Source organism: Syngnathoides biaculeatus, chromosome 13 (genome assembly GCF_019802595.1).
Source record: "Syngnathoides biaculeatus isolate LvHL_M chromosome 13, ASM1980259v1, whole genome shotgun sequence".
Lineage (NCBI taxonomy): Eukaryota > Metazoa > Chordata > Actinopteri > Syngnathiformes > Syngnathidae > Syngnathoides > Syngnathoides biaculeatus.
The window spans coordinates 4,247,034-4,260,977 of NC_084652.1; the positions used below are offsets into that span (position 1 = coordinate 4,247,034).

At 49.5% G+C, this 13,944-nt stretch overlaps 1 protein-coding gene across 9 annotated transcripts in view; it reads left to right on the plus strand.

Moving 5' to 3' along the window:
* Positions 1–13,944, plus strand: part of greb1l (GREB1 like retinoic acid receptor coactivator) — a 58,514-nt gene extending 44,570 nt beyond the window's left edge. For 7 of the 9 annotated variants that reach the window (XM_061840433.1, XM_061840431.1, XM_061840432.1 and 4 more), the window contains 18 exons: positions 28–225; positions 308–485; positions 793–982; positions 2,376–2,512; positions 2,684–3,026; positions 3,109–3,224; positions 3,556–4,327; positions 4,938–5,052; positions 5,128–5,274; positions 5,431–5,570; positions 5,723–5,884; positions 7,274–7,478; positions 7,557–7,719; positions 8,621–8,848; positions 8,944–9,085; positions 10,075–10,275; positions 10,397–10,535; positions 12,358–13,944. In XM_061840433.1, coding sequence (XP_061696417.1) covers positions 28–225; positions 308–485; positions 793–982; positions 2,376–2,512; positions 2,684–3,026; positions 3,109–3,224; positions 3,556–4,327; positions 4,938–5,052; positions 5,128–5,274; positions 5,431–5,570; positions 5,723–5,884; positions 7,274–7,478; positions 7,557–7,719; positions 8,621–8,848; positions 8,944–9,085; positions 10,075–10,275; positions 10,397–10,535; positions 12,358–12,521 — 3,740 coding nt within the window. In that variant the 3' untranslated portion in view covers positions 12,522–13,944. The remainder of the gene's footprint in view (positions 1–27; positions 226–307; positions 486–792; positions 983–2,375; positions 2,513–2,683; positions 3,027–3,108; positions 3,225–3,555; positions 4,328–4,937; positions 5,053–5,127; positions 5,275–5,430; positions 5,571–5,722; positions 5,885–7,273; positions 7,479–7,556; positions 7,720–8,620; positions 8,849–8,943; positions 9,086–10,074; positions 10,276–10,396; positions 10,536–12,357) is intronic. The other 2 variants (XM_061840434.1, XM_061840438.1) reach the window with 1 other exon arrangement.

A 13,944-nucleotide genomic window follows, 5' to 3' on the forward strand; every position in this document is an offset into this window, starting at 1 on the left:
CACCTTTTCTCCGTTTCTCGGTACCAGAGCTGCTCAGCAAGGTCTTCCAGATCTTTCCGACCCAGCTGAGCGTGGCGCGCCGCCTCCTCTCGCAGGTTTGCTCCATCGCCGACTCGGGCAGCCAGAACCTGGACTTGGGCCGTTTCTGCAAAGTGGACTTCCTGGTTCTGGTGCCGCCCTCTCACATCCTGGTGAACCAGACAGCGCAGCGCATCCGACAATCAGGTACTAAGGAAGAGAATCACCAAAACCGAAAAATAATCATGCACTGATTTTGTTGTTTTTTTTGGGGGGTTTTTTCCCGCAGGGGTCCTGTTCGAGTTGGGGATGGAAGAGTCGTGCTCGCCTCAGAAGTACGACAAGTACGTCGTGCGACTGGACGCCGACGTCCACGGCAGGATGGAGGCCTTCATGAGGAAAGTCAAACAGAACCCGTACACGCTGTTTGTTCTCATCCACGACAACTCTCACGTCGACCTCACCAGGTACCAGATTTTTAAAAAAATTGTTATTATTATTTCGACTGCCGGGCTGGCCTTGGTCTCTTTTTTTTTTATGATGAAAACAAAAAGAGGAGGAGGGTGAACCTTGACATTTGCATATTTGTGGGTCAGGTCATTGGGTTTTATATTCCAGCCTCCTCTGCAAGTGTTCTTTAAATCCGCCCCGTTCCTAACACGATTTCAACCCTCTCGCATGGGGAACTCGCGTCACGTGGTTGTCTAGAACTGCTCCGGTCCCAAAAGACCAGACCCCTAAAAACCTCGGCTGTCTTTCATCTTGACGTTCCAGCGCTCTGTCGGGCTCCGTGTGCCACGGCGAGCTGCAGGGTCTGGCCGACAGGGTGGTCAACTGCCAGGAGGTCCTGGACGCCCTCAACCTGCTGGTGCTGCAGGTCAGCTGCTTCCCGTACACGCTGCAAACGCACCAATCCCGCATCAGCGTGCACAACGAGGTGCACTGGCCCTCCAATGAAAGCCTGGTGAGCGTCTGAAAAATTAAATGCTTCGTCTTTTTATTGCTCTGATAATGATCACGTGGATGGATGATGACTGCAGCATTGTGGTAGATCAACTGCGCCGCCTAGTGGACCTTTTATTTCTGACCTCATGGGTACGAAATATCCTAAATTGGATGCTTACAATCAGATTTTAGACCACGTTAAGGTTAAAAAAAATTTGGGTCGATGGATCATGTGACGAGCATAAATTAAACGTAAGATTTTTTTTTATTCATTGCCTATTTTAGAAAAAAAAAAATGTCATAAGGGGCGGAACGGTGGATCAGCTGGTAAAGCGTCGGCCTCACAGTTCTGAGGTCCCGGGTTTGATCCTGGCCACGCTTGTGTGGAGTTTGCGTGTTCTCCCCGTGTTTTTGTGGGTTTTCTCCGGGCACTCCGGTTTCCTCCCACATCCCAAAAACATGCAACATTAATTAGACACACTAAATTGCCCGTAGGTGTGATTGTGAGTGCGACTGTTTGTCTCGATGTGCCCTGCGATTAGCTGGCGACCAGTTCAGGGTGTAGATCGCCTCCTGCCCATTGAAAGCTGGGATAGGCTCCAGCACTCCTCGTGAGGATAAGCGGCAAATAAAATGTATTGATGGATCGATGTCTTTTTTTCTGGGGGGAAAAAAAACACCTTTATTCATGCACCCATATCAGATTTTTCTGATGATACATGACAATCATATTAAATTGGCCCACAGCCAGGATAGGGAAGAGGAGTTTTATTGATAAGCCGATTATACATTATTTACTTTTTTTTTTTAGAGTAGGATATTATTTATTGCAAATTGCATTTATGCCCCCTCAAGTTATAGCTCAGGGACCGGAGAATCGGCAGTCACTCACATTTGGAAAAATGTACGGGTGTGTGGTCAGTCATGCCCGCAGATATAAAGTTACAGCCGTGGTCCACTAGTCGTGCCTGGAGTTACAAAGTTGCGGGTGTGTCTTCTGTTTGTAATTATGAGTGTACCCCTTTAGGACCGGAGGGGGGGGGGGCGGCGTCAGGTAAACTAGGACGTAGAAGTAGGCTGGGCTTCCATGTTTAAAAAAAAAAAAAAGTCAGGCTGTGGTTCACTGCGCTGGATTTGTTTTCATGTGCGCTGAGAGTGTGTGCAGTTGCGCAGCTTTCAGTCTTTCATTATCTTCATTATTATGTATTTCTACTGGTAACAAATTTTACACGCGTAATTTTTTGCAGATTTGCGATGGTCAGATCACAGTGACTGAATAGTGGAGCTGGTCTTTTCTTGACTCAAACAGCAAAGTTTAGGCCTGAGTGCGGGCCTGTGCGCACCCCTCTTTAGGCGGTTGGCGTGAAAGGGGCTAACAGGTCGGTCTGTCTGTCTGTCTGTCTGTCTCCCAGCAGGGATCGCTCGCTCCCGGCGACTTAGCCTACTTCGGCCTGTGCGACTACAGCAGGTCCCTGCAGTGGGGCGTGGCCAGCCCCATCCTGCGCTGTGACGACGCCTTCGAGAAGATGGTCCACACACTCCTGCAGAGGTCTGACGACGTTTGTTTCGCTCAAGTGTTTAAAATGAACGCGTCTGTGTCGAGTGAACAATTACAGACCCGAAGATGATGCAGCTTGGGGAACCCCGCTTTGAGAACCGCTGCTTTCAATGACTTTTTCGAAAGTGCGACGCGCTGACAAAGTTTGAATTGCGGCGACAGGCACCCCCACCTGCACAGCATGGTGATCCGCAGCTACCTGCTCATCCAGCAGTACACGGAGGCCATGATGGCGCTCACCTCCTCGCCGTCGCTGAGAGACCACATCACGCCCGAGACCCTGGCGATGGTGGAGGACCTGATCAACGCGCCCGGCCGGGAGGGCTCGCAGGGCCGCGGCCACATGCTGCTGGTGCGCGTGCCCTCGCTGCAGCTGGCCATGTTGGCCCGCGAGCGTTTGGAGGACGTGCGCGACAAGCTGGGCCTCCAGCTGTGCTTCGCCGTGCTGCTCGGGAGCCCCGCCTCCGAGATCAGCCTGCCCAGGAACTTCACCTGTCGCCTTCGGGTGAGACACGGCTGTGTAGTCCAGCGATCCTAAATCTGGTCTCCGCGAGCACTCGGTCGGTCTTAACTGTGTTTTGTTGCAGGCCTGGCGGGGATATGAGAATGAAGACTGGGTTCCCCTCACCTACGAGGATCTGGAGGGCCTCCCTTGTATCGTCATCCTCACGGGGAAAGACCCCCTCGGAGAGACCTTTCCCAGGTCATTTTTACATTTCTACCTGCTTCGGAATTTGGTACATGAAACCCACAGTAATCCGCAATTTGAAAGCCATATTTTTCCAAAGTTACATTCAATTCTGAAGTATCCGACCTCTGGGGGTTTGCTAGAAGTTCATGTCCATTTTCCAAGCCGCTGATCCTCACAAATGTCACACGCTATCCCAGCTGACATTGGGCGAAAGACAGTCTGCAGCCTGAATTGGTCACCAGTCACCAGTTTATCCGATATCTTATATCAGGGTCCGTTTTAATCGAGGTTCTACAGTATATAGGTACAGGCACGCCACGTACTTCTACTTCTTCCTCTGTAGGTCTCTGAAATACAGCGACCTCCGTCTGATCGACTCCAGTTACCTGACGCGTACGGCCCTGGAGCAGGAAGTGGGCCTGGCCTGCACCTACGTGTCCGTGAGCGTGGTCCAGGAGCCCAAGAAGGCGGTAGGCCCCCGGGAGTCGGACGGCGAGAAGGCCGCCGCCCCGGTGAACGACGGAGACGAACTGGAGCGACCTCAGAGCAACGGCAGCGTGGCCACCAGGACTTCGGGGTCCTTGGTGGAGAACGGGGTCAGTTCGTCCGATAATGCGGACGCACCCCCGAAGGCCACCAACGCTGCACCGGAGGCAGCAGACACGTCAGGTGTCAAGCAGGAGTGTGACTCCGTGGGTGGCCAGATCCCCTCTAATCCTCCCAAAACCTCCAAGGCCCCTCCCTCGCTGTACTCCAGCTCGTCCTCATCCTCGCCGTCGCCATCCTCCTCGTCCACGCAGCGGCCCAGCCAGTCCACGCAGTGCGCCCGCCACGCCAAGCCGTCGCGGGTGTCGCCGCGGACCGTCATCATGTCGCGCCCGGCGTACAACCTGCTGTCGGCCGACTCGGGCAGCCAGCTGAGTTCCTTCTCGCTGCTGCCCCACGCCGACGTGGCCTGGAGCAGCCCGCTGAGGCCCCCCGTCACCTCGGGCCTGCACGGGGAGGAGCAGAGCGCCTACTATCGCCAGTGGACCGTCGCCAAGCAGCACCACGCCGACTACGAGGCGCCGACCACCCCGCACCCTCGACGCCTCCTGCTGAGCGGACCGCCACAGGTAGAAACCAACACAAGCCGTTCAGTTCTTCTAATTTTGATCCTTCAGAATATCAAACATAATTTTTAGCGGCCCCCTAAACCAAATACAGCACAACCTTGGTACTCGACCAGGATCCGTTCCAGAAGGTGGTTTGAGAACCGATTTGTTCAAAAACCGAATCGATATTTCCCATTACAAATGTAGTATTCAGCTGGTCGGGCCGCGCGTGTTATGTTATTTCCGGGTTTTGTCCAGGGCGTTCGAGTACCGATTTTCCTTCGACAGAAGCAAAAAAAAATCTCGAAATTTTCGTTCGAAAACCGAGTATCCGCCGTACACTGGTGCCTTGAGAAGTGACTTTAAATTGTGCTGTGACCGCACTCGTAACCAAAAAAATCTTAATTCAGTAGTATTTTATCTTTTCAAGATTACATTAAAGAGATAATTAAATAAAAATTCAATTTATTGTGCTGCTCTTTCTGTTGTGTTTTCCTTGACCACTTGGGGGCAGTATTGTATTGGCTTTCTTTTTTTTTTTTTTTTTTTTTATGCAGTTGGTGTATGAGGACCTAATGTTGTGGACTGTCAATCAAAGGTCCAACAAGTTCTGCTTGCGCCTTTTTGACAGGTGGGGAAAACCGGGGCCTACCTTCAGTTTCTGCGGATCCTCTTCCGCATGCTCATCAGACTTTTGGAGGTGGACGTGTTCGACGAGGAGTCCGACGAGGAAGAGGCAGTCGAAGGTAACAGACGATTGACACTCGGGACGTTTGCGGTTCTCAGGATTTTAGCGGCTCATCGGGAGTTTTACACTACAGAGACGTCGGAGGTGGCGACGCCCGTCAACAACCAGTGGCCCGACGTCGAGGACATGCGCAAGCTTCCCTTCGACCCCAACCCCCGAGACTCCAAGTTCAGGAAGGCAAGCCCCATCCACTGCGACAAGATGCCAAAGCGCTCCAGAGGTGAGAACAACGCCGAGTCAGTGGACCTGTTCAAAAGCGTTGCAATCGCAAGTTTTTGCCGCCCCGGAAGTACATGTGACATCGCGGTGAAAAAGGTTTCGGAATTGAATCCGCACGGTGAGGTGCATGCAAACCGGTGGGATCTTCTGCCGTCAGTTCTGAAGGAAGAAGACGGGAGCCACACAGTAGCCAAGCGAGAGACCAAATCCATACGACTGACTCGGTTCGCCGCCCACAACGCCTTTCACCACTGCGAGCAGTGTCACCACTACTGTGACGCCAGCCCCGCCACGCAGGTGAGCGCACCCAACTGGGACGCGATCGTTTGGTTTTCCACAAAGTTCGGCTAGATATAGCGGTGAACTGGTTTTACCTCTGAGATCATGTACAATTATGCAACATAAAATAACCAACTGAGCGTGCGTCTTCTCATAAATCCGTGTGACAGCTTTCTGAGTGCACCTTCCACGCCTTCACCTTCTGCTCGTCCATGCTGGGCGAGGAGGTCCAGCTCCAGTTTGTCATTCCCAAAGACAAGGAGCAGCACTTTGTCTTCAGTCAACAGGGGAGCCACCTGGAGAGCATGCGCCTGCCTCTGGTCTCCAACAAGGTTTGTTCACGAGCTCTTGCGAAATCCAATTGGAAAGCCAAAACGTCTGGACTTTAAAAGATAACGCTTGGTCTTAGCCTCAGGCGCGAAGGTATCTAAGCTACTCAGTTGGCTATGTTGTCATGCAATTAGCGTAGCACATTTTTTTTTTTTTTAAATATATCGTAATTCCCGGCCTACAGAGCGTACCTGGTTATAAGCCTCACCCAGAACATTTGTAAAGGAAATACCATTTGGTACATACATGGGCCGCAGCCGTGATAAAAGCCGCAGGCTCCCATTTACAAAGAAAGACAGTACACTGAGAGTTTACTGCTAGCGCCGCCGCGCTAACAGGGCTGCTTTAAAAAAAAAAAAATACTGGTCACCAAGTCACCAAGATGCGCCAGTAACAAGCTAGCGCAGCGCTAACAGGGCCGGACTGGTAAAGTCACTTCCTTGGCACATATATTCCACCGGACGTTCTAACGCTAGCGTCGCTGTGCTAATGCGAACAGTACCGGTTAAAATAAAAGTGACAAGTAAATATCACTGAGACATGCCAGTAACACAGCACCAACACGCTAACGCAGCGCTAACAGGGTCAGTAAAAGTGACTTCCTCGGTATTCCACCGGTGTCATTCTAACCTTTTCCGCTCGAGCGCCCCCTTGCGGCCGTCAGAAAAAAAAATGCACAAATTATCCACATCACCGCATAAACAGCAGGGTTGAAAGCGTGTGGGGAAAAAAAATTTGCGGTTTATTGGCCGGAAATTACGGTAATTCACGTTGTCGTCATTTACATTAGGTATTTTGCCATGCATGGTATAGTTAACACATTGAAACTCTGCTGAATACTGTATTTCCTTAGCTGCTTCGCTGTCTAGTTCGCAAACTAGTTAGCTTGCTAGGTAATGTGTGAATTACCAAGATTAACACGATGTCGAGGTTCTCGCTCGGAGTGAGCAGATTGGATAGGATTAGAAATGAGCTCATTAGAGGGACAGCCAAAGTTGGACGTTTTGGAGACAAGACTCGAGAGAGTGCCAACTTCCTTGGTTTGGACATGTGCAGAGGCGAGAGAGTATACTCATATTGGTCGAAGGGTACTGAGGATGGAGCTGGCAGGCAAAAGAGCGAGAGGAAGACCAAAGAGAAGGTTGATGGATGTTGTGAGGGAGGACTTGAGGACTGTGGGTGTGAGAGAGGAAGATGCCAGCGTATAATCAAAAGGCCAGCCTCCGTCCAGGAACCAGAAAGTGGAGCCTCGCAAAAGGAACAGAACAGTAAAGCAAGATTTTGTTTGTCAAAAAAGCTGTTGAATTAGACGTGGTGGTGAGTTTATGTCTGCAACATGCCAGAAGTAATCATTGCACCACTCCGGGTTGGTCTCGCATCCCGGTCTCCAGGACCCCGACCTGTTGAAGAGCCCCATCTTCACGCCGACGACGGGGCGGCAGGAGCACGGCCTGCTCAACATCTACCACGCCATGGAGGGCGCCGCTCACCTCCACATCCTGGTGGTCAAGCACTTTGAGATGCCCCACTACAGGCAGTACTGGCCCAACCACATCCTGCTGGTCTTGCCCGCCATGTTCAACAACTCCGGAGTCGGTAAGTGAGGTCGGCTTCTGCGTGACGGCCCGTCGTGCGGGTACGCGAGAACCACGACGGCGTCTGCGTCCGCCCTAGGCGCCGCTCGCTTCATGATTAAGGAGCTGTCGTACCACAACCTGGAGTTGGAGAGGAACCGGTGGGAGGAGCAAGGCGTCAAGCGGCAGGAAGTCTGGCCTTTCATCGTCATGATGGACGACTCCTGCGTGCTGTGGAACGCCCAACAGCCCGCCGATAACAGGTGGTAGCTACAGATCAATCACTATCGCTCTTCTTTTATGGATTCATTTAATTGTTTTTTAGCAATACAATAATCCATGCTTTTCATACCGTAATTGCTCTTGTATAAAAGTTTTTACTTTTTTTATTTTTCAAAAAAATACATGTCCAAAATCAAAAGAGATCAATTTATAGGTATAAAGGAAATGAAAAGAATTATTTTACATTGCATATTTGGTTCCTAGGAGTTATGAAAAAGTTGTCTTATGATTCTGTATATAATGTAATTGCCTGTAGATACCACAAGATGGTAGCAAAGCACTGCTTTTGTCGAAATGAATGTTCTCAACTCACTTCAGCATAGTTCCTTTGCACCAAAACTCCACCAGGTGGTGCCAAAGCAGCCACTAAAATTGGATTGTTTCAAAAAATAGATAACTATGAATAATTGTGGATCAGTTCTGAGGTGCTGGGTTATTATCCCGGACCCGCCTGTGCGGATTTTGCATGTTTTCTCCGGGCACTCGGGTTTCCTACCACATTCCAAAAACATGCAACATTAATTGGACACTTCAAATTGCCCGTAGGTGAGATTGTGAGTGCGGCTGTTTGTCTCTATGTGTCCTGGGATTGGCTAGCGGCCGGTTCAGGGTGTGCCCCGCCTCCTGCCCGTTGAGAGCTGGGATAGGCTCCAGCACTCCCCGCGACCCTCGTGAGGGTAAGCGGCAAAAGAAAACGAATGGATGGATGGATAAATAATTATTGGTTCAGTTTACGACAGACACAAACTAGCACCATCCATAATTTGTCATCAGCCATGGACCGGACAGTAGCATGCCTTTTCCCGGTAGTCTACGAGGGTTCTACCTTGGTGGAGGTCTGCGGTTTTTCTCTTGCCCATCTGCCTGGTTCTCATCCTACAGCGAGACCTCCGACGCCGGCTCAGGGCTCACCAACGTGTCCCTTAAAGCGGTCCTGTGGCACATAGAGGCCACCCCCAAGATCCTCCTCTACGCCATGTGCGGAGCCCGCAAGTGGAACAGCAGCCTGGCACGCAAGGCCCCCGGCCGGCCGTTCAGCAGGGGGCACCTGTACGACTTCGTCCTGCTCAACGTGGATCTGACCCAGAACGTCCAGTACGACCTCAACCGGTAAGCGCGGGGGAGGCAGTCGTCAGCTGCTCATTTGGTTTGGAACTGTTTTCCTGACGGTGTTTTTCTTCTTCTTCTTTTTTTGTGGTGCACAGTTACAGTTGCGAGGAGGTGGACTTCAACCTTCGGGTGAACAGCAGCGGACTCCTGCTGTGTCGCTTCAACAGTTTCAGCTTGATGAAGAAGTACATTCCGGTCGGCGGCAACCAAGACTACACGGTCAAACCCAAACTCGTGGTGGGTACCTCAACTTCTCGAAAGCCACGTTCACGCTGCGATGTGGGATTTGTTAAGCATCTCCATCATCGGAAGATCCCCCAGAAATTCTGAAGAAGCCACGCCCGGAAAACGGAATTGTGGAGAGCGGGTTGTCAAACTGTCTGCAACACGTGATTAGCATGACTTGACATCAACCCTTAGAAACGTCAGTGCGAAGTTAGAAAGTCAATATAGCCACTAGTCAAATAGTCGGTTAAACACTTTGTCTCAAGAAGGCTTGAAAATCTTGAGAAAATTCTGCCCCTGAAAACATTTTCACTAGGTTCTGTGGAACTTAGCACGCATGTCTGTCATCGGTAAACCCACAAGAAAAGTCTTGACGAGGATTTCTGGAAAACACGCAGAATGCTGGTTTTGGTTTTATAGGTTCTTTTTGGGTCATTTCAATTTATTTGTCCCCTTGAGATCACCGTCCACACACACTACACTAGTGCATGTCTTTAAAAGGCTCTGTGCTCTGCTTGAGTGACATGAAATTCAACCCGTGCGGGCTAAACCGTAGGGTAATGTGCCTCACAGAGTTCAAAGCGTCATGCTGCTTGCTGCTACTTCCCTGAATTCTTCGCGTTCCTTTTTTTAATTACAGGTCATAGAAAATCAAGCTAAACGTTGCTCTTTACTTACATTTGTTCTCTATTTTGTGGCCTTTAACGTCACGGTCACTCCATCGCAAAGCAACAGTGGCGTCTTACCAAATGTGTCATTTGAAATTGCTCGGTAAAGCTTAATTGTCCTTATCTGAATCATTGCTGCCACACTGTAGTCAAATAGCCAGCAATGCTAACGGAACCAGAGAGATGCAGGTTAGTAATTGCGCTACGCTAATGAACCAAATAAAGCGCTGAATCTGCAATATGTGAAGTGTGATACAGCGAGGGATTATTGTGTGTTCTGTCTAGCGCTCCTCCCAACTTCCTCCCTAGTCCCGCTTTGCTCTCCATTTCCAGGAACTTGAGAACCCCGCCCCCATCAGCCCTCTGCAGTACGTGTGCGCCCCCGACAGCGAGCAGACCCTGCTGGATGCGCCGGCCCAGTTCCTGCTGGAAAGGTTCCTGCAGAGCTGCAGCTACCGACTGTTCCCCCAAGCCATTCACAACCCGAACAACCCGGTCCTGTCCATCGACAGCTACCTCAACATCAGCCCGGAGGTGAGGAGCGACCGAGCGCAGTACCTCGACTCACGTTTTTCCAATTTAGGAGCCGTCACTCCTTCAATGATCACCGCTATGTCGCAAATCCGGACTAACTCGAGTAACACGTGTGCGTCAGATATCCGTGTGCTACATCAACTCCCGTCCACACTCCACCAACCTCAACCACCAGGGCCTGGTGTTCAGCGGCCTGCTGCTGTACCTGTGCGACTCATTCGTCGTCTCCGGACTCCTCAAGAAGTTCCGCTTCCTTAAAGGTGAGCCACCGCGTGACCTGTCCGGACAAACGAGCGTTCACGCTCACATTCGCACCTATGGCCAATTTAGTGTCTTCAATGAACGTAACATCAATTTCGGAGGAGGTGGGAGAAAGCGAGAGTGGAGAACCTGGCCAAAACCAGGCTAAGCGTTAGTCCAGATTTGAACTCGCAACCGAGGAACCCAGGAAATAAAAAAGTAAACAGGAAATTCCATCAACTTGAGCTTTTGAGAAAGGGCATTTGAAAGTTATCTATGGCTGCTAGGTCTGACCTCTTATCATCGTTAACACGTGAAAAATGATTAAGGTGAATCCAAAAACGAAGGTCATTCTTATTAAAATTGTACAGCCGTGGCTAAAAATATGAGCAACCCCGGAGCGCCAGTGTGCCAGTTAGTCCCCACTTCCCAAATGCTTATCGCGTGATTTTAAAAGGAAAGTTGATTTAACGCAGTGAGTAAGTCGTATAGGCGTCACGATTCAAAATGAAAATATGAAAGTTGATCAGTTTGAACATGAACATCTTTGGCGTGTATTCAGTTAGATGCATTATTTGCCTTGAGGATGCTCGTGGGAAAGTAGAAGGAGCTACATTGTATCTTTGTAGACCTCGAGAAAGGCTACGACAGAGTACCAAGAGAGGAACTGTGGTACTGCATGCGCAAGTCCGGTGTGGCGGAGAAATACGTTAGAATAGTACAGCAGATGCATGAGGGCAGCAGAACAGCGGTGAGGTGTGCTGTTGGTGTGACAGGAGAATTTAAGGTGGAGGTGGGACTGCATCACGGATCAGCTCTGAGCCCCTTCCTGTTTGCGGTAGTAATGGATAGGCTGACGGACGAGGTTAGACTGGAATCCTCTTGGACCATGATGTTCGCAGTTGATATTGTGATATGCAGTGAAAGCAGGGAGCAGGCGGAGGAACAATTAGAAAGATGGAGACATGCACTGGAAAGGAGAGGAATGACGGTTAGCCGAAGTAAAACAGAATATATGTGCGTGAATGAGAAAAGTGGAGGGGGAAGAGTGAGGCTACAGGGAGAAGAGATAGCGAGGGTCGACGACTTCAAATACAACCCAGAGCAATGGTGAGTGTGGTAAAGAAGTGAAGAAACGGGTCAAAGCGGCGTGGAACCGTTGGCGCAAGGTGTCTGGTGTTCTATGTGACAGAAGAGTCTTTCCTAGGATGAAGGGCAAAAGTCTATAAAACAGTGGTGAGGCCGGCCATGATGTACGGATTAGAGACGGTGGCACTGAAGAAACAACAGGAAGCAGAATTGGAGGTGGCAGAAATGATGTTGAGGTTCTCGCTCGGTGTGACCAGGTTGGATAGGGTTAAAAATGAGCTCATTAGAGGGACAGCAAAAGCTGGATGTTTTGGAGACAAGATTCGAGAGAGCAGACTTCGAAGGTGTGGGCATATCCAGAGGCGAGAGAGTATACTCATATTGGTAGAAGAGAGGAAGACCAAAGAAAAGGTTGATGGATGTTGTGAGGGAGGACATGAAGGCAGTTGGGGTTAGAGAGGAAGATGCACGAGGTAGGCTTAGATGGAAAAAGATGACACGCTGTGGCGACCCCAAATCGGGACAAGCCGAAAGGAAAAAGAAGAAGAGGTAGAGTCTTCAATTGGTGAGAGGTTGTTTTTCACAACATCCCAACTTCATTGCAATTGGGCTTTGTATAATTGACACGCGGCAGTGGCGGATTCGGGCAGGCCCGTCCCCCGCCGGGCGCCAAAATGCGCAGCCCGCCGCTAGAGTTGGGTGACTGCGGTCAAGAGTCTCAAGGTATTCCAAACGGCTCACCCCCCCCCCCAGGCGCCACCCTCTGCGTCATCTGCCAGGACCGGAGCTCCCTGCGTCAGACCATCGTGCGTCTGGAGCTGGAGGACGAGTGGCAGTTCCGCCTGCGCGACGAGTTCCAGACGGCCAACTGCAGTGAGGACCGGCCCCTCTACTTTCTCACTGGACGCCACGTTTGAACCATGCCCCCCCCCCGCCCCTAAAAAATTCCTGCCGTCAAATCGCACCACAGTCGGACACACGCGTGCTCACTTTGATGAACGCGAAACTCTGCTGCGATTTGTACGTGGACTTTTTTTTTTTTATTTCCATACATGGACGTACATGTTTATCTCAGGGTTTTTAAAAGTGAGAAAAAAAAAATCTGACTTAAGCGGATAAGAGCGGAGGAGTTTTTCCTCCCTGTTTGCTTTCTTCTTGGCGCCAAAGACATCCTGGATCGAGCTGCACCTTTTTCTTGTCCCGTCAAGCCTTTCACTGCCAAACGACTCCACACCAAACACTGCCTAGTGGACATACGTATTTTCCGCACTATAAGACGCACCTACAAGCCTTTAATTTTCTCAAAATCCGACGGTGCGCCTTATATATGGGCCAATATTGAGCCTTTAGTGCAGCTCCATCTAATGGATGCATAACGTAACCCCAGCCTCTACTGTAGCATCTGTTCCATGCGCCTAAAAACGTGAAAAAAGTTTTAAAATTAGGCCGTTCAATGAAGGTGCGCCTTGTAATGCGGTGCGGCTTATAGTGCGTAAAATGCGGTGCATGAAATGGGGGAAGTTAATGAAATCCAATATAAAATAATCATAAATAAACCAGCATTATAAAGTCTTTGATTATATTACACATTGTATCTACACCGCGCCGTGATAAAGGTTTGGTCTTCTATATTGACTTTGAAGGAGACGGAAAAAATGAAAACGGTTCACAGAGGCTAAACATGCTAGCTAATGCTAACCAGTGCAACTATGGAAGTAAATTACTGTCGCCAGGATTTGAATTTGAAATGTAAAGTGATCACATTTTCTGTGCCACTCACTGATCTTAAAAAAAAAAAAAACACTGAATGACTCGTTGGTCACCGAAACTGACGTCGTCATCCGCCATCTTGATACTCCCAAAACAACCATGGCGACCTGTGCGCTAATCGCCAGTTTCGTGCCTGTAAGAAAACATTCCACTGCTAGCTAAGTTAGGAAGACTTACTTTGACATTGTTAAAGTTTGTTTTTTGTTTTTTTTTTAATTTTCTGATGAGCTTAATCCACTTGAACAAAGTTTTGTTTATAGTTGTTGTTCACTGTTTACTCTCTGCTTCACCTTTATAGGCCGGTGGTTTTTGGCAAAAAAGCAATGTAAATATTTTCATTCAACTTCATTAGTGGATAAGCAAGAAAACACATTTTCTGTGAAATTTTTTGATGAATTTGATAATACACAACTCTGCAAATTGAATTTGATTTTCAAATGCGAGGAAACAAGTTGAAATTTTGTCTGAAATGGGGCGTCGCAGAGACAACAAATGAACAATGCGTTTATCGTGTATTTTCCTTATTTCCTAAAATATATCTGAGTTAAAATTGAATGTTTTTATAACAAA